General features: G+C 53.5%; 1 protein-coding gene across 1 annotated transcript in view; it reads left to right on the plus strand.

The window, feature by feature from the left end:
* The first annotated feature begins 1,278 nt into the window (after positions 1 to 1,278).
* NR5A2 (nuclear receptor subfamily 5 group A member 2) overlaps positions 1,279 to 19,808 on the plus strand; it is a 124,458-nt gene continuing 105,928 nt past the window's right edge. Inside the window, exons 1-4 of the mRNA XM_052654034.1 lie at positions 1,279 to 1,342; positions 13,240 to 13,377; positions 17,436 to 17,554; positions 19,012 to 19,153. Coding sequence (XP_052509994.1) covers positions 1,279 to 1,342; positions 13,240 to 13,377; positions 17,436 to 17,554; positions 19,012 to 19,153 — 463 coding nt within the window. The remainder of the gene's footprint in view (positions 1,343 to 13,239; positions 13,378 to 17,435; positions 17,555 to 19,011; positions 19,154 to 19,808) is intronic.

Here is a 19,808-nt window from a genome sequence, read left to right on the forward strand (position 1 = left end):
TAGGAGAAAGATAAATGTCTCATTTAAACCACTGTCTTTCTGGTTTTCTATTATATGCAGTCAAATTTAATCCAAAAAATATAATTTTGATGGGGAAAATGCTGGACATAAACATTCTGGGTTTTCCAATGGAATCTTAGGCAAAAAAAATTTAAAAACTGCTCCATTAGCAAAATCAAAACATACAAGAAAATGACTAACTGTTTCACAACATAGGAAAGACACGCATTGTTCTAAGAATCCAGATTTTATTACTTTGGAAAACAATAGAGATATTCTACAAGAGCTTAAAACTAACCTTGGTCATTTGAATAATATCTCTTTCATGTGAGGAGTAACCCTTTTTTTCCCATGGATTCAAGGAAAGAATGATAATTTTTAAATTATGGGAAATGTATTTGCCAGCATTAACCTCAAAGTACAAAGTGTTACTTTTGGGGGGGGGGGGCAAAGAAATAGTATGCCCTTTTAATCAACTGACCAATCTACAAACAAGCTAAGGTTAACTCCTCAGCTAATAAACAGGCAGGATTAAAAAAAAAAAAAAGCTGGTTGACAAAACAAGAAAAGATGAATGGGCACAGGCTCAGCAAGCCTGCCTGAAGGGTTCCAAAGTGTCAGTCATATCCCCGGTCATCACTGGGAGAATGAATGTCTGCCCACGTTATCATCTAAAATATATTTACAGAGGTCAGAAGAGCTATGTCTGTCCTCCTCTATGCAAAGAAGTGATGACATCCAGGGAGTATGTCACAAGCCTAAGTTTAGTTAGTGGATTTAAGCTGGTTTGCAGTTTTCCCCACTAAGTGTGATCTTCTGACCCCTCAGTTTTACAACCTTCTACTCTGTGCTGCACACCAACTCTCCACTTCTGAGTTAATCATTTCTGTGCCATTATCTGCCAAGAGTTCTTATCTCTTTTGCTGTCACTTTATAACAGGGTCCTCTTATCAACCTGCCTGGAGCCACGTGATTCGTCCAAGCCTATCAAAAGTTTCCATGCCTCTGATTAGAAACCATCATGAAACTGGATACAAGGTTTACAGCAGATCACTAATGCTGGAAAAAGTACAGAGTCCAGGGAAAGACTTGCTTGTAACTTTCTGGATTCTTGGAGGTTTTGTTTTTTTTTTTCCTCTCTTTTTCTTAACTTTCACTCAGGGTTATTGTAGTCTGATGTGTCCTGCCCAAGGCTACAAAATTTGACAAGCTGCACTTCCTTCTTACACTCAATGATATCTGCTTTAAACCAAAGGACTGCCTATAATTTCATTAAGAATGTCTTCTAATTTGGATACTGGGGATTTACAAGAATCTCTAAAGCACGGACTTACACCTATTGGTAAGTAGGAGTTGCTCTATTTATCATCTATTTATTATCCTGCTATGGCACTAATACATGTAATTCAATGCCATTGATGTATTTACTATTATAAGTCACTGCTTTTCCAGTTGTGTTTATTAAAAGCATGTAAGTCCACGTATATATCACACATTGATCTTTCTTGACGTTAAAGAGGTAAATGAATATTTCAAATATTCTTATAGCCTTTGTTTTTGGACGTCATTCTACCAGCTTAAAATAGCCAGAAAACAAGAAGTACAATATATTCCTTTCATCCCTAATATTTTCTGATATTTTTAAATGAGAAATGATAAACTAAAAGTGGAACCACTTGAAACAGGTTACCCATATGGAGTCATCATTGATCCCACCGTAGCGAACGCTTTCAACTGTCTGTGGAGTTTGAAGCCACACCACAGTGTGTCTCATTCATTGCAGATACGACAGAAAACTTTTGTTTTTCGATCCGAAAGACAAAATCAAAACCCACAATCATACCGTCATTAGTTAAGAAGGTAAGGGTTACAGATTTTCAAAATAACGAGTCTATCTTCTTTTTATAAACAGAATAAGTACACAAAGCTAATTTTCATTTTTTAAAAGTACAAACAATGCCAAGTCACAAGCGTTAATGTTTCAGCAAGAACACTTTCAATTAACCCTAAACGTGAAGGGTGAAAAAGACAAGACCCCCAGACATCTCTCATTATTGCTCTGTGGGAAATCGTGCCCTTATTTCTCCGCACTAGTCTTTGAAGGCCCTAAGCCCTTTCTTGCAGCACTTTTCTTAGGCTTTGGAAAGGCCTGAGTTCCAGCCCTGCTGAGAAGGAAAACCAAGGTCTGGGATTTTCCTCGTTCTCCCTTCATAACCAGCTGACTCCACTGAACGCAGTGATTGCTTTTTTATGGGTCAACTACACCCTAAAGTATATCAATTGAGGAAATGGCAAAAAAAAAAAAAAAAAGAAGGTTCTGTACTTACGAAAAGGAAAACACTGGGAAGGCAGGCAGAGTGCAACAGAATTCAATTGCTCTGCAGATAAAAAGAAAATAGGGGCACAGAAATGAGCTGGTAGAGAACACAGGGGCGATTTCACGTCTTTGCCCGGAGAGCAGCCGCCGGGCGCCTGGGCAAAGGGTCCCTGACGGCGCAGGCCTCTGGGGCGAGGGCGCGCCCGAGCGGGGGCGCGGGGACGCGCGGCGAGGCCCCGGAGATGCGGGGGCGCGCGGCGAGGGCGTGCTCGGAGACGCACGCACCTGTGGATGCGAATTCAGGGCGAGGAAATCCGGGGCCGCGCTCGGGGACCCTCACTTGGCGGCGCCAGCCCGGGGTGAATGAACTGGGTCTGGCAGTGGAAGGGACCGCCTTCGTGTTGCCTCGGCTCCCGTCCGGCGCTCAGGTCCGGGAGCGAGGCTGGACCCCCTTCACGTCTGGGGTCCGCAGGGGCCGGAGCGCCGGCGGCCGAGGGGTCGGGGTGGGGGTGGCCGTCTAATCCTGGAGGGACCGCTGGAGGCTGAGCCTCAAGAAGGTCCTGAAGGAAGAACCGAGGAGCCCACCCCGGCCCCCGAAACCTGTGCGGGCACTTTAGGGCGCCAGATCACAGGCCGATCGGAGAAGTTTTCAGCAAGGAGCCCTCTCCCCAGACCTCACTCGCGGGCACCGCCCGCTCCGGGCCCAGGAATGCTCCCCCGACCCCCCTTACCCCCCAGGTGTCCGGGTATGGCAGCCCCGCTGGTGGCTGTGAGACGCCCTCTTTGGAACCCCCTGGTCACATGGGGAGGCTGCTGGCTCTGAGCATCGTCTGCTCCACGGCATAGCCTCCCGGGGTGCTGGGGTAGGGGGTGTCATTCCCGTGGTGCTGGGGGCCCTTTCTGGGATACTTGGCCAGACGTTCGCTCAGAGGGACAGCGCTGCATCATCCCCTTCAGTGCGTCCCTGAAGGCCACTCGCCTCTAGAATTGGGGGTGGGGGGGTCTGACCGCCCAGGGCAGGCCCACCGAGGAGAACCCCCCAGGGCAGCTCAGTGTCTGCAGTCCTCGGGGCTTTGATGGCAAAAGGCACTTTGGGACCAGGGCGAGACGCCCCCAAACCCGGCCCATTGTATGTACAGTGCAGTCAGGCACTGAATTCTGCCTCAGTTTCTCTGTTCTGCTGGGAATGTGCCTGTTTCTCTAAAAAGCAGTCTCTGTGGGTCCAAGCTGGCATGACAGTGTTATGTATTAGTGGTTCCATGACAACTGCGTGTAGTCTGTGCTCGTATAAAGTCACAATAAGACGCCGGCGTGGCTTCTGCCCGCCTGCAGGGCTGTCCAAGAGCATGAGGGCAGCAGACCTGGGCTATAACTGGATTGTTCCTTCCAGGGAACTGGTCTCAGATGCCCTCCAGACTCTCGGTGTCTGGCTTAGGTTTTTTACATTCTCATAAATAGGGTGACATTACAGAGTGCTATGCAGTAACAGTTTGAGAGAGAGAGTAAAGTATTTGTCTATGTCAGCAAAAGAGCCAAATCTGTGTCGTAGGAAACACGTCATCTAAGGAGTTGCAATCCTCCAGCTATGTGCTCAACGTTATGGTTGATTTGTGTTAAGTTTATGTAATGCTTCTAATTGAGTGCATTTTCAAAGAATATTTTACAGTCTATATAACGTTGCATATGAAACAGTAAGTTCTGTGTAGTTGCTGCTGCTGCTGCTGCTAAGTCGCTTCAGTTGTGTCCGACTCTGCGACCCCATGGGCAGAAGCCCACCAGGCTCCCCCGTCCCTGGGATTCTCCAGGCCAGAACACTGGAGTGGGTTGCCATTTCCTTCTCCAATGCATGAACGTGAAAAGTGAAAGGGAAGTCGCTCAGTCGTGTCCGACTCTTCGCCACCCCATGGACTGCAGCCTACCAGGCTCCTCCGTCCATGGAATTTTCCAGGCAAGAGTACTGGAGGGGGGTGCCATTGCCTTCTCCGTCCTTCCATCTACCTTCTATCCTGCAGAGTCCATGTTCAGTTTGATATGTGCCTTTAAGACATTTTACATACACTTACATGTGTATTTACACGTGCATTCTGTGTAGTTAGGGTATATAATAGGGGTTCCCTGGTGGCTCAGATGGTAAAGAATCCACCTGCAATGCAGGAAAGCAAGCTTTGATCCTTGGGCCAGGAAGATTCCCCTGGAGAAAGGAATGGCAACCCACTCCAATACTGTTGCCTAGAGAATCCCATGAACCAAGGGTCTGGCGAGCTATAGTCCTTGGGGCTGCGAAGAGTCAGACAGGGGGCTGAGTGGCTGAGCACACACAGGGCGCATAAGGCACAGCGAAAGTGCTGCCTGGAGGCTGTGATGTCAGCGCCACTCTCTGGGCCCCTCGGTGCTCTCGGAGACTGACTGTATTCGGGTGATAAGCTTCAGCGCGCTCTGTGCCCTTAAGGGTCTCTGAAGCAGCGTCACACAGTGGGCAATGAGAGAGCCGCTGTGTCGCCCTAACCTCTAGCCGGCTCCATTCGCAATGCTGCTGAGAACACCGTCACCCACGCCCATGCTCTGGTGCTCGAGCTGGGCTCAGGCAGCCAGTTCTGTCTGGGAAGCTGAGCCCCGGAGCCTCCTCTCTTCCCTGGCTCCTGCCCGCCTCCCAAACACTGCTTCTGAGATTCCCTGTACTGGCCTGGATCCGCAACTGTGATGGGGCTTAAAGGACTTCTTTAATGAACCAAGAGAGATGTGCAGAGAAAGCGAGAACAGAGCTTTGGTGATGCTTTTTCCTTTACTTGACTCTTCCACCCAGATGCCATGTCTAGGGTCATCTTGGCTTTAGCCTTGAACTTGAACTGAGCTAGAGAAGCGCTCTGGGACTGTCTCCCTCCATGGTCCAACCTCCCCAGACAGCTCCTGGCATGCTCTATGCAGGGCAAGAAGCAGACATCTTGGCCTCCAGTCCAGAACCTCCCTTTGAGGGTTCGTCCTTACTCCTCACCTTGTTGGAACTTCTCCGAGAAACCCACTTGGCTTCAGGGAGCTTCAGGAATTTGGGGGGGCACTGCATGCGGGGAGGGCCTAGCAGAGAACTGAATGTGGATGGTGTGAGAGTGAGAGATGGAGCCTGGAAGCCCACGAGGACGGAAACTGACCAGACCACTCAATCAAGGCTGCCTCCTTCTCAGTCTTTTAGAAAGCTCTGTCATGTGTGTTTACATGATTCATACGAAAAGATATATTTAACTTTTAAATCTCAAATAAGCAGAATATCTGCAGATAATGCGAGTGAGTCCTGAGGACAGTGTCAAACCCTGCAAGACAGTGCAGTTGGCAAGAACTTTCCACTAGAAGGATCCATTTTTCATGGTCCTTAGAATGACTGGGCTTCCCAGGTGGCGCTAGAGGTAAAGAGCCAGCCTGCCAAAACAAGAGATTTAAGAGCTGTGGGTTCCATTCCTGGGGCAGGAAGATCCCCTGGAGGAGGGCATGGCAACCCACTCCAGTATTCTTGCCTGGAAAATCTTATGGACAGAGGAGCCTGGCAGGCTACTGTCCATGGGGTCCCAAAGAGTCAGACACGACTGAGCGACTTAGCATGCAGAATGGCTAGTGACTCCCTTCCTAGTTGTTTTCCTTACAGAGGATACTTTGGGGGAAGTTAGGGGGAAAGAGAAAAAGATAAAAAACATATTAATAACAGTGTGGTGGGCTGCTCTCCTGACACAATCGCCTGCATGTAAAATTTATTTTGTTTAAAAAAAGGTTTTCTTTGTGAACCTTACTTTGTTGTTTAGTCACTGACTTGTGGCCGACTCTATGTGACCCCACAGACTGTAGCCCACCAGGCTCCTCTGTCCATGGGATTCTCCAGGCAAGAATACTGGAGTAGGTTGCCATTTCCTCCTCCAGGGGATCTTCCCAACCCAGAGATCGAACCCGGGTCTCCTGCATTGGCAGGCAGATTCTTTACCACTGAGCCAGCAGCGAAGTCCAAGTCTTATTTTACCGATGAAATAAAAAAAGAACTTAGAAAGGTCAAGTGATTTACCCAAGGTCACTCAGTTTGTCAGAAGAGTGAGCTGTAAGTGGAACCCATGGATGGGACTCTGAAAACCATGCATTTTCCTCAAGGCTATACCTTTTTGCCCCTGTTGATATAAAGAAGTAATGATCACAAGCAGTGTTGATCTATTCAGACTTTCTTCCGAAAGGCATTTTGGACTTAAGAAAGACCCTGGTCAATGGCTCTTTGTCTTCCTCCTCCGACCACAGTGCAAATCAGGTTTAGAACCCCCAAGAGTTTGAAAGGGTGGGCTCCGCCAGCGTCTGGAGCCCTGAGGGCAGGGCAGCGATGGGGAGTAGGGGGTGGTTGGGGGGGGGGGGCGGCGGGAGCAGGGGGTAGGGGCGGTATGGGGGCATGGGGGGAGGGAGGCCCTGCTTGTCTCAGACTCTGGAATTTCCTGAAAGGATCTTTGACGTTGAGCTTGCAGTTCTGTGGCCTCTGGTGACAACTCGTGGGGTTATGACCAGGAAATAGAAACTTCACAGCATCCACTTGTTATCATCAGAGGTATGAGAAAGGCAGGGAAATCCCTCCAAATGAGGGCGTTTACAGAGGACTTTTTATTCCTATATATAATACAGAAAGTCGTTCAGTCGTGTCCGACTCTTTGCCACCCCACAGACTATACAGTTCATGGAATTCTCCAGGCCAGAAAACCAGAGTCCCTTCTCCAGGGGGTCTTTCCAACCCAGGGATCGAACCCAGGTCTCCTGCATTGCAGGTGGATTCTTTATCAGCTGGGCCACAAGGGAAGCCCAACAGATCAACATTTTACTCCTAACAAACAAGCAAATGTCTCCTGGGGGGAGGGGACAGGGAAAGAGTTTAAACACCGCCTCCCCCGCCCTTTTTAAGCACTTTTGACAAAGCCGGGTGTGTGAGACGCCAGGCGCTAACGTGTTTTCACAGTAAATGCTGCTTCTGGCTGTGGGTCTGGGCGTCTGCAGCCTCAGGGTTCCAACGCTCCATCGCCTCCAGTGGTCTCTGGGGGCCTGGAAAGAAAACTGCTTGGAACCCGCCCCCAACCCAGCCTGTCCCCGAAGCGACGCCCCACAGTGTCCAGACTAGAAACCCAGGGGAAAGTGAATGGATTTGCCCCAAGGCTCCGTGCAAGCTGGCCACCACCTCTTAACTACGAAAGTTGTTTTCCAATTGGAGGCAGGTTGGAAAAGGACCCTCCGAATCGCACGATCCGCGGCCCCTTGGGGGACCCTAAATTGCCCACGTGGCAAGTCCCAGGGGGATGGTCCCCCCGCGAGCCCTGCTTTTCCAAACCCACACTTTCTTTGCTGGGTAAGAGGCACCCACATTACTTGACAGCCGCAGCTCAGTGGGTCTGGCACATTTAGATCTTAAGAACCCCCGGGGGGCTTCCCTAAGACACAGCCTTGCGGTGGTCCATCCCCGAATGGCCCCAGCCCGGGAAGGGGAAGGGGGGCGGCACGTCACCCCTTCTCTTGTGAAGCTTCCAGTCTGGCCAGAGTCAGTGGGACGCCAGTTTAGAGTCATCTAATGCTGGAATCCGAGTTCCTCCTCTGGGGACCTCTGGGGAGTGGGATCACCTGGGGAGCAGCTCTCACCCAGGGCTTGGTGGTCTGCTCTGGGCCAGCAACGCCCTCGTGGATGCCACTCACCATTCTGGTTTGTCCCCAACAACGTGGACGGGGTGGTTCCCAGAGTTGAGTTGCAGCTCACTCATGCTTCCATTTCAATCACAGAGAGGAACAGCGAGATTACACTGGCGGATTCCCAGGTGGCGCTAGTGGTACAGGGCCAATGCAGGAGACGCTAAGAGAAGCAGGTTCGATCCCTGGGTTGGGAAGATCCCCTGGAGGAGGGCATGGCAACCCACTCCAGTACTCTTGCCTGGAGAATCCCATGGACAGAGGAGACTGGTAGACCCCAGTTCTTAGGGTCGCAAAAAGTCAGGCAGGACTGAAGCCACTGAGCGCACAGATCAGGTTGGACCAGCACCCACCCAAGGTCAGGTCCCAGCCAGCTCCTTTCACAAGACCGGATGTCTCCGTTCACCTCGAGGGCCACCGGCTCTACCAAGGTGGGACGTGCCTGGATCCTGGGCTGGGGCAGTTCTCTGCAAAGCAGAAGTTCTGCAAGGAAGCCTTCATGCCAAGGCCGGCAGGTTCTGATACTCCAGGCCAAAGTCTCCCCAACCTCACCTTTCCCTCGGGACAAAGATGCGAGTCTGTCTGGGCAGGGCTTGAGAGGCCTTGCTTACCCCGGAATTGTGTCACCTTGGGTTTGCCTCGCTGGGCAAGAGGCGCCGGAGATATACTGAGATGGTCCCACAGTGAGTGTGCTCGCATCGCTGTTGGTGGCCACCCCGCCAGGCAGTCTTTCCGGGGTGGACGGTCTAAACTGGCTGCCCTTTTTCCTCCTGGACTGGAGGTTGTTGTCGAGGATGTCGGAAGTAGTTATTTACGCAGGCGTCAGAAAAAGATTAAAAAAAAAAAAACACGGCTTTTCACCTATTCCAGTTTATTTTCTGAACGCTTCAGCCAATTCCACACTCTTCGGTAACTTACATGTCCGCAGGAAAACTTAACTCTTAAAAAAAAGCGCTTCCAGCGCGGCGGTGGGACGCCTCCAACCCAGCCACCCACCCTCCAGCTCGGGAGCGCGACTCCAGAGTTATTGCTAAATTTAATTTTCAGAGGAAAGCAAAAGTGATTTCTGATGGGCTTTTCGAGTGGCAGGGGCGGAGAAATGAAGCAGAGCTTGCGCTTCAGCGATGTGTTCTGTCTCCCCCCAAAGCTGGCCTAGCCTGGCCGCGGAGACGTTCTGGGGAAAGGGTGGAGGGGTGGGGTGGGAATCTAGATTTCTTCTGAAGAGTAGACACGTGCTCCGAGAAAAGTATTCCGGTTTCTCGAAAGCACCAAAAAGTAGGAATGGAGGAGGCGCTAGACATGGTTTTCAAGGAGGCGGATTTGCAAGTTTTTGAGAGGTTGGGATGGGCCGTGGAGTGGGGGGCTTCCCCCACCCAGGCGCGCGAGGACAAGGATCTTCCATGCTGTTCCTCCGGGGACCCGTGTTGTCGAGTCCAAGAAGCCAATCCTGAAAATCTTGACATTTTACGCCTTTGCAGACTGCACGCGGGAAGTGCGCGCGGCGGGCAGGCACGCCTCAGGTCAGGTCAAGGGCAGGCGGTGCCCGGCGCGCCCGGGAACGCGACGCCGAGCTGTGGGCAGGCGGAGGCGGGAGGGCCGGGCAGTAGCCTCCTCGTGGGCCGGGGGCGCGAGACCCCCTCCGCTGCTGCCCGCGGGCGCAGGGGGCGCACGGCCCCATGACGCTGAGCCTGGATAAAATATGCCGGGACTGCGCTTCTCAGGCTCGTCAAGGCTGCGGGAGCCTCCCCGAGCCATCATCTTTCGTAATTGCAACCGTCAATCAAGGCTTTAAGACAAAGTCAGAACCGGGAAGGGCGAGCCTGGAGACCGGCCCCGTAGGACGGGAGATAGAGCGTGGGGGACGCGGCGCGAAAGGGGAGCGAAGTTTGCAGGGGAGAGGAGAGCAAGTTGAGTATGTTGGGGGTGGCTGGAGCCGGAGCCGTCTCACTGGGCCTCCGGTCCCCACCAGTTAACTGCCCCGCAGCCGGGGTGGCTTCCTCGGGGCTCTCTACCCGGAGGCCGCAGAGGCGAGACGTCCCGCGCCGAAGGTGGGAGGCATCCGCCCGCGGGCCCGGGCTTTGTGATTCCAAGGCGGTGGGTGTATACTTCCGAGAGCGCAGACCACCCCCCCCCCCGGGCCTGGACGAGTAGACCACCCCGGCCCTGCCCCTCAGCCCCACCTCCCCGCCCTTCCTGGCGTCCGCGCGCCACCCCCAGCCGCCCCCGCCCCAAGCTGCGGCTTCTGCCCCCTGGAACCATCTCCAGGTAACCTTCCCGGCACCACGGGCGGGCTGGGCGCCTCCTCCCGGCGCTCTGCTTCCTCCAGGGTGTTCGGGGAGACGCCCAGGCCCATCCCAGGTCACAGGGCGAGCGGGTCCCCGGCTCCGGCGGGGGCCCCTGCCCCGCGGAATTGAAGGGACAAGGACCGGCGGGAGTGTGGGAAGGGGGAGGGGTGCGCCCGGAGCCGGCCTGCCGCCCCTCCCTCGGCGCCTGCTGCCCAGACCCCACGCGGAGCGCCCGGGGGGAAAGATGATCGGCCCTCGGGTCTCTCCCGCGGGACGTTTCCCGCCTCGTGCACCAAACGCGGGGCTTCCACGTCCCCCGGAGGGATTGGCATAGCTCTGGCCCTCGGGACAGCCCTCTCCCGCCCCGTTCCTGGAACAAGCCCTCGGGCCGGGGGTTCTCGGGAAAGGAAGTTTTCTCCAGGTCTGAGGCCTCCTTCGCATTCGGTGCCCGTTGGGCTCGCAGCCGACCCGGCAGAGCCATAGCCTGGACTCGAGCTTCAAAGCAAGGCGAAACCTTTCCGCTCTTACACGCCTGCGCATTCTTTGAAGAGCAGGTTTTAAAAAACCCTGACCCGGGCCCCTTTCCTCACACCGTCGCCGCTCCCGTTTGTGAGACAAATGGGTGGCAGGTGGCTCTCTGTCACCCTCATGCCAGGCCTTTGGGGATGAGAGGGGAGAGTGGCCTCCACACCTGCGTGGCCTCCACAGGCCCTCTCTGGGCTGAGGCTGGGCTCTGAACCTGACCACGACCTCTGCCTGCGGCCAGGTCAGGCACTCCTCAAGTGCGGGCAGAGACGGGCCACACTGCAACCCGCGGTCCTGTTAGACACTGCACCCTTCTCTCAGCCCTCCCGATCTCCTCCTCCTGTTCCAGCAACCGGCGGGCCTTCCCTCCCGCACTGCGGGGAGCACTAGCCACCCCCCCCCCCCAGCTGCCAGTTTGGTGTTGGTAAGGAGGGTCAAAGTGCCCCCAGATGCTCTCTGCAGTGGGAGGGCTTCGTAATAAACTTATTCTGAAAGTTCATCTGAAACCACACACAAGGTGCTAGCATTGATTTGAGCCCTTTCTGAGCTTCCTTTACAACGATGCTTAAAACAACCAGGCAATACTGAAAATGGACTGACTGTATGTGATATTGTCACCAAAATCTGAGCATCAGAAGGGCCACTGCAACCCACTCCCCTTTACCACCTAAGGGGCGGCCTTCTCACCAGATTTAAAGGTTTTCGGTCTGAATAACTTCGGTTCTGAGTACTGTCAGTTCTGAGAGGCAGCAGTGCGTGAACGGCCAGGCCTGGGGATGCGGCGAGCAACCCATTTCATTCAGAAGTGTAGACTCTGCATGGCAGTGACTGGAGTACTTTTCAATTCATCAAATACTGGACTGGCCGGTTTGAGTGTGTGATCTCTATGTCATTAACATAGAACAAATTCAGAGCCTTTGAGATTCAAATTCACCCCCTTGTGGGTGGACTCTCAGCAGATACTGAATGTGAGGCGTTTCACATGCAGTCAGGAGGCTGGGGATAGTTTTCATCTTGTTGAGATGAGATCTGAAAACTTTGAAGATGGGTTTGGGCTGGTGTGGAAGAGCTTGCATAACAGATGGTTCTTTAAAACTTTTTTTCAAGTGCTGGGCCTCCGGGCCTCAAGTGGCCCGTCCCACCCCAAAGACCTGGGGATGTAAGAGGAAGCCGGCGCTGCTCTTTGCGTTCAGTATGGAAACACGGCTCACCAACATTTTAGGAAGTCTGTCGCCAGCCTGATCTGGGGGCTCGAGAAGGCGGGTGGTGTTTATAAGTGAGCGAAGGAGCTGGAGGAGAATGGGGGGCTGGGGAGCGCCGTTCGGATTGCCGGCAATTGCGCCAACTCTCGGCGACGCGGCTGTTCCCTCCTGAGCAGGTGGACCGCGCCGCTGGGCCCCTCTGGGGGTGGGGGGTGGGGGGGCTGTGGACTAGTTGCGGAGGGGAATGGGGCCCGGAGACCCTGCACCGCAGACCAGCTCTTCTTTTCTCTCCTGGTTTGTTGAAACGCGTTCAACTCCCCCTCACCTAGCACGCACGGTGGGCGCACCCCCGCGGGCTTCCCCCCTTCGCGCCGACACCTCCAACCAGCTTCTCCTCGGCCGCCGCGCTCAGGCAGAGGTCGCCTCTCAGCCGCTCTAAGACCCGCCGCGCGCGCATCCCCCGCCCGGGGCCGGGCGGTGTGGGAGGGGGCGAGGCGGGGTGAAGAGGTCCGGGCGGCGAGGGGCCGGGAAGCCTGGGCCTCGTCCTCATTGGCTGGCGCCTGGGGCCCGACCCGAGTCCGGAACCCGCGTCCCCATCCCCGGCCCTCACCCTCGTCCCGGCCTCCCCCGACCCGGTCCTCCTCCCCTCCCTCCCCCCCACCCCCAGCCTCGCCGCCCCGGGGCTGCAGAGGACCGCTCCCGGACGGGAGTGGACGAGGCGGCGGAGGGAGGCTGGAACTTCCAGCTCCACGCCTGAGAGTGAGCGGGAGGGAGGCAGACACGGGCGAGGGGCGGAGGAGAGGAGACGGAGGCCAGAGACCGCGCGAGCGGGAGACCCTGCGGATCCCGAGCGGAGGGCAGCGGAGGGCGGGGCGCGGGTCGCCGAGCCGAGCCGTCCGGGAGCCGCGGCGGCAGCAGCAGCAGCAGCTCGGCCGCCGCCTCCGCTGCGCGCCCGGAGCTCGGCCGGACGCGCCCCCGCGCCCCCGGCAGCTGCGCCCTCGCCAAGCCGGGCCCCCCGCGCCCGGACTCAGTCTTCGCTCGGTGCCCGCTGCTTCCTTCTCGCGGTTCAGGGGCGGCTGAGGAGCAGCGAGCCTGGACGGGGCTCCGGGGTCCTGACGGCAGCCCCGGAGGCGACGGGGACGCGCTCCAGCGCGCCAGCGAGAGAGCAGCCGGCCGGCCGCCCCCTCCTTCTTCCCGGCGGAGGTGAAGCCGTGCCGCCCGCGTTCAGGTGCAGGGCTTCCGGACGGACACGGACCCCTTGCCCCCGCCCGCGGCCGCCTTGTCATGCTGCCCAAAGTGGAGACGGAAGCCCTGGGACTGGCTCGGTCGCATGGGGACCAGGGGCAGATGCCGGAAAACATGCAAGGTAAGGAGGCGCTCGCGGCGCGCGGCTCCCGCGGCTCCCCCGCCCCCGGCTCGCCCCGCGGGCTGCAGCCGCCGGCCCCGCGCGGGCGCTGGACTGGCCGCCCGGCGCCCGCCGCCGCGGGGCTGCTGGGCTGCGGGGCGGCGCGCGGGCGTCGGGCCCCCTCCCCAGGGGAAGGCATAAAAGTTTATGGCTCTTGAACAATGCGGGGCGGGGATTTTCCGAGCAATGCCTAATTGGCCGCTTCTAATTAAGAAGAGAGGCTTCGAGCTCCGGCGACCGGAGCCGGGGCAGCCTCTGTCTAGAGATCTAATTATTCCGACGATCTTTCTAAGAAATGGAACTTCTCTCGGGAAGCCCGAGCAGGTTCCCGGTCACTCGAATCGGGGGAACTTGAAGCAGTTCTCTTGAGTGCAGAAGAATCCTCTGCCTGGGAAAGTCAGCTGCAGAAAGCGCAGAACCTCGGGAAGAGCTGGCTTGGTGTCAGGACGCCTGGGCACCCTGCAGCCCCGGCGCACCCGGGGAGTCGGCTGGCACTGGAACAACTTCTTAAAACGGCAGGCAGAACTGGAAAGAACCAGTTGTCTCCAGCCCACCCTCCAGCCGGGCACTGCGGAGTGAGTGCAGGGCTGGGGCGGCGGCTTAGCTTCCAGCCTCTTCGGTCGGATACCTGGGAATCTGGAAGTCGCGTTTGTTTCCCCAGCTTTTGATTGCTGACAACAAGCGCGAGGCGGAATGGCAAATCCCGTAGGCTGTATTTTCGCCCCGTTCCAAAGAAGCGATTCTAGACCTTGGCCGTGTTAAGCCCTTCAGAAGTTTATCGCAGTTGCTCGGGGCCAGGGAGGGAACAATGCTAGGAAAAGTCTCCGCTGCCCTTCCATCCTCGCCCCCGCCAGCGCGCAGGATGTGCGGGCCGGCGGGGCCTGTGATCCCGAGCGCTTCCTGCCATCCCCTCGAGCGAACTTGAAAGGGCCGGGGACGCGCCGAGAGCAGAGTTCAGGGCTGGCGCCCGCGGCGGTGCGGGAGAGGGGGCGCTGGGCCCGGGGCCTGAGGTCGCCCCGCTGTTTGGAGACGAGGGGGCGGCGGGAGGGCGTGCCTTCCCGCCGGTGGGGTCGGTCAAGGCTAGAGGATCCTGGGGTCTCGCCCAGCCTCCAGGGAGGGCCGTGGAAGTCCCCGGGGACCGAGCCCCCTAGAGTCTAACCTGTAGGCTGGCTGCCCCAGGGAGGACCCGCTTGGCCCAAAGAGGCTTTCCTGCCGGGCACCTGGGATTCCGCGAAGCGGAATTTTTCAGGGGAAGCGGCCCCGGGGCGCCGCATCGGGCCCCTCGGCCGCCACTGCCGAGGACTGTCCCTTGGGCGCCCTCGGAGCCGGCGAGATGCTGGCGTCCAAGGGAAAGTTTCGGCTTCTCCTACCCGGGCGCGATTCTGAGCGCCTCGGGAAAAGAAGCGCTGGGAGAAGTTGGAGCAGGAAGTCGGGTGGGGGCAGACGGGAGGAAGATAGCACTGCGGTATTTTCTTTGTAAAATTCGAGAGGGCCGTTCCTGACTGGACCCAGCGTTCCTGACCGGCCTTTCCTGGTGCCTGGGCCTCTGGGACGTCGCCGGGTCCTTGCTCAGCCCCGGGGTGGAAAGCTGGTGGGAAGCGCCCGGCGCGGCTTCCTCCAGGCGACGCGGCCTGCGGCCCGAGGGGAGCCCCTGGGGACGCGGACCCCACGCCCTGGCCTGGGCTGCGCCGCGGTCCGAACCGTGGCGGGTGTGGGAGAGGTGCAGAAAAGGTTCGGGGAACTCGTCCACGTGCCTGCGCGGCCTCTGCCGTCCCAGGCGCCGGCGTCCCCCTCTGCTTTCTCAAGACCGGGACTTCTTTGGTCGGATGCGTTGGATTCTCCGAAGACTCACTCATTCGAGCTACAGCACGTGGGCGCCTCTGAAAGATGCCCGGGTCTCACACCACGGCGTCGGTCTCCCCACGCGGCCTCGGTCTTGGGATTTTCCAAGAGGGTCCCCAGCCCCGGTCTTTAGGATGTCGGATCCCGAGGTTCGCACCGGGTCCCTTACCTCTTCGCACCTCTCGAGGGCTAAGTGAAGAGTTTACTTTGCTGGGGAAAGGGGGAAGGAGAAAGGCACACACTTGGTCAAGCACACTTTTTCCCCTGTCCGAAAACACGCCTGGAGACAACAGTCACGACCTTTCAGGACGGTATGAACAAACTTCTGGATTCCTCAGCCTCAGGCAAACCCCCAGGCTCCCCAAACGCGAACGGGGACCTCCCTTGGCCCCGCCGAGAGGACTGCGCTCTGCGTGTCTATTTCTATTTGTTGGAGCTCAGACGCCTGCCTCGGCTTTTCCCCTCTTTTCCTGGGATCCCCCTTCCCCAAACTCGGGTATCTCATCCCGATCTACGCCCCAGCCCAGGACTCCATGTCTCGAGAGAGGCTGCCGGTAGGGGGGGTCAGTCGAGAAGCGCGGCTAGGGACCCCCCCCCCCCCCCCCCCCCCCCCCACAAAGGCCCTTTCCAGAGGCCCCCAGAATCCGTAAAGAAAACAGGACTGTATTAAAAAAAAAAATCAGAACTCTTTGGCCAGGAGGCCACAGTGGTGCTGGAGTGTCCTGGCACTTTGGGGATGGGTGGGGGGCCTGTTTCTCCTTTTCCTTTTCGGTAAACAAATCAGAGGAAACTCCTGCCGGCTCTCAATACACCCCCGCCCCCGCCCAGCCCCGCCCCCTGAAAATGCCACTGATTAACTTAAAACAAACTTGACTGGGGCGTTTGTGCGCCTGTGGGTAGCCCAAAGTTGAGCAAGGGGCGAGAGGCAAGTGCGCCCCGGGGTTCGCGGGGAGGTGCTCGGAGGCTTCGGGCGGTGGCCGGGCCGCGCGGACCTGCCCTCGGCGTCCACCCCCGCTCCCCCGCCCCGCGGCCCGCGCTCCGAGGCTCCCCGGGCGTGGACCGAGTCTCCGGGAGGGGCCGTATCAGGTATTACCTGGGTCTCCCAGCCTCCGCCCCTCCTGCACAGTTTTTCTTGGTCTTGGAGCTGCGAAGACGCCTTCCCGGGACTGCGTCCGGAGCTGGACGGTTACCCGATCCCTGCAGGGAGCCGCGCGAAGCTGCCGCCTGATTTCTGTTTAACAGGGGAGCTCGAGGTGTTTATATTTTGCAGTGATGATCGGAAACATGTGAAGTTCATTAAAGGACTTCAATACTTCGCGACGAAACCAAACTCTCGTGTGTATCTTTTGCTTTCCTTCTTTTTTTCTTTCCCTTTCCGTCCGTGCTCCCTCCCCTTTTTTCTAGTAATTTTTACAGTAGATTTTCAAAAGTGCAGAGATCAAAGCGCAACCAGTCCGTAACTGGGTGTTTGGATTAATCTAACAGCTCTGCACGCTGGGAGCCTCGGGCTGTGGCTGGAACAGTGCTGCTGACAAAGTGTCCGGGGCTCCCAGTTCCTGGTGGAGGTTCGGCGTTGCTTTCACCCAGACATTCTTAAGGCTCGGTGAACTTTGGGCAAACCCGGTTCCAGTGCGAGGATGACGCTGTGTGCTTCTTTCTCTTCCTTAGGAAAAGGTGACGTTTTGGAACTTATCAGCAAGGCGATTTAAAAGGAATTCTAAGTTCTTCCTTCATGCAGTTCGTGTTTCTTTTCTGGATCTCTTTCTTTGCAGTTAGGAGACTTGTGTTCAACAGTGGTCAACTTAAGAATGTTTAACAAAAGAATTTAGAATTATTTTTAAATTAAAATAATGTAAAGTGCTTACTCATTGATGCCAAAAGAGGTTTTGCTTTGACTGTAAAAATAACTCTGCAGTCCACCTGTGAGACATTTGTATTTTCTGTTTTACCTGGTGATGTTTGCCCTCCAGTCACCAAAATGCTTCCTATTGCAGGAAATGGTAACCCACTCCAGTGTTCTTGCCTGGAGAATCCCAGGGACGGGGGAGGCTGGTGGGCTGCTGTCTATGGGGTCGCACGGAGTCGGAGGCGACTGAAGTGACTCAGCTTAGCTTATTGCAGGATTGAAACCTACCTAGTAAATTAACTGGATGTGTGCATCCCTCTTCTTGTTTCAGTGTCCCCGTTTAAAATGGTGAATTACTCCTATGATGAAGATCTGGAAGAGCTGTGTCCCGTGTGCGGAGATAAAGTGTCTGGGTATCATTATGGGCTCCTCACCTGTGAAAGCTGCAAGGTTTGCTCCCACGTTGCTACCTGAGAAATATAATGTTCAAAACCAAAATAAACCACTGGACTGCTTCTTCAAGCTAAATGTAGGCTGTCTTTTTTGGACTCAAAAATGAGAGAGGGAAGGAGTGAGTCTTAGTGAGATGATTCTTAGAAATATGTGTCTGATTTAATCCACAAAGCAAAGAAATTTATGCTGTTTAGAAAACTTTGCCAGTATCATGACTTTAAAATAGTTTATTGTAGGAAAGTGATGTAGCTGTAGAAAGGCTTCTAACAGTCCAGAATATTGATTTTGCTTGACTTATATATATTTAAAGCATCGTTGTTCTTGAGAGCCAACATGACAAAGTATTTCCCAAATACATTTTAACTTCAGTGCTACACAGCCAAACATTTTTTATCCACAGATATAAAAGTCTAAATTCCCAACTGCATGATTTCATCCTGATTTATTCCAAAAATAATTTTTAAGGCTTTCAGAATTTATATCAGAAAGAATAAGAAACCAGATCTTAAGTTTATAATATGAGTAGTTTTAAGTATATGGTGACTTATTTAAATGTAAGTTTTTAATATGTGAGATATACTGTATTATTACTAACAACATCAACTATACAGTAAGGACTTAGACTTTTTTCATATACTGTCAGTAAATTTAATACTCCTTATTTTTCAACATTTTTAAAAGTAGAAAGCTCAGTACAATTACTAAACCACTGCCAAGAAAATCTCCTCTCTTTTTTTATAACAAAGTAAGATGGTTTCACTTTGTGGTCAGTAGGGCAAACAAAGAATATACCATCCAAGCAGTAACTGTGTTATAAAGCTACGGTTTTATTTCTGATTAATTCTTTTGGGTGAAATGTAAGGAAGGCATACACTCTGCTAAAACCCAGTTCTCTGCTCTACATGCTTTTTTCACCTTTTTCTTTGCAGTTCCCCAACTTGAATGTATTCCAATGGAATTAGGAACATTTTCCACATTTTTCCATTTTATTCTTTAAATGCTCTTTAGTGCTGACGTTTATAAAACATCTGAAGTGTTTTGTTATTTCATTTTTTCTATTGATATTTTACTGTAGTTTGCCACCAAAATTATATCAGACTACTTAAAAATAATTCAGCTCTCTAAAAGTGCCTTGTCTGGAACATGAAGGTTAATAAGAAAAAAAAATTACTGGTCAGTATAGCATGTATTTTCCTCTGAATGTTGAGATAAGATGGTGTGTAGACAAAGCTCTCCAAGATTTGATGTGATTCTTGTGAAATATAACTCTGATGTCAGAAAAATCTCTACCCTGGTTTTGAAGGGTTGATCTTGTTAAAATGTGGAACAAGCCACAGAACCACATAAGGACTCAAACGGTGCAATGAAAAGATTTACTAGTGATTTCCTTAAAATGAAACAATAGAAGAGATGGGTATTAGCTTTATAAGATATCTTACTGTTTTCTCTTATAGGGCTTTTTTAAGCGAACAGTCCAAAATAATAAAAGGTACACGTGTATAGAAAACCAGAACTGCCAAATTGACAAAACACAGAGAAAGCGTTGTCCTTACTGTCGATTTCAAAAATGTCTCAGTGTTGGAATGAAGCTAGAAGGTAAGTTTTTTCTAAAGACTGCTGCCTGTTCAAATTCTCCAAGGACATAGGATTTAAAACAACATTGTACTTATAACATGGTAACAGTATTTTCCTAGTCTTTTAACACTATTGACAATAATGTCCTTTTATGTTTTGTCAGCAGTATAGTCTGAGTCTCATTTAAATGCTGGTGAAATCTACTAGGAAAAAATTTTTTAACGTTGGCGATTCGCCTCCCCACCTCATTATTTAGTTTGAGAAGCAGATGCATTTCATAGGGTAGATGAAAGCAAGACCAATGTGATTCAGCTGAGAACAAGTAAAAATAATCTGCCAAAATATTTTTAAAAGTCCTTTAAAGGTTTCAAATCAGGATGTCCTAGTAAAAAAGTTTGATTTTAATCTTTTTAAATAGGTTAACTTGTCTTAATTGTTACTGTTAGTTTCATGATTCCTGAATAAGAGTTAAAACCTTTACTTGTAAAGAGATTTTTCTCATGGAGAGTGTCATTTTTGATTGTGTAGGAAAGCACATTTTTTTAAGATGACTGAGCCTGCAAAATTAAAAAGAAAAATTTGAGAATCAGGAAACATGAAAACTAATGAAGTGTCCTGTCAGTAGCAGTGGTTTGCCGAGAACGAGAGTGTTCCCCCAAAGCCACATTAAGCTTTA

Source organism: Budorcas taxicolor, chromosome 16, assembly GCF_023091745.1.
Source record: "Budorcas taxicolor isolate Tak-1 chromosome 16, Takin1.1, whole genome shotgun sequence".
Taxonomy (NCBI): Eukaryota; Metazoa; Chordata; class Mammalia; order Artiodactyla; family Bovidae; genus Budorcas; species Budorcas taxicolor.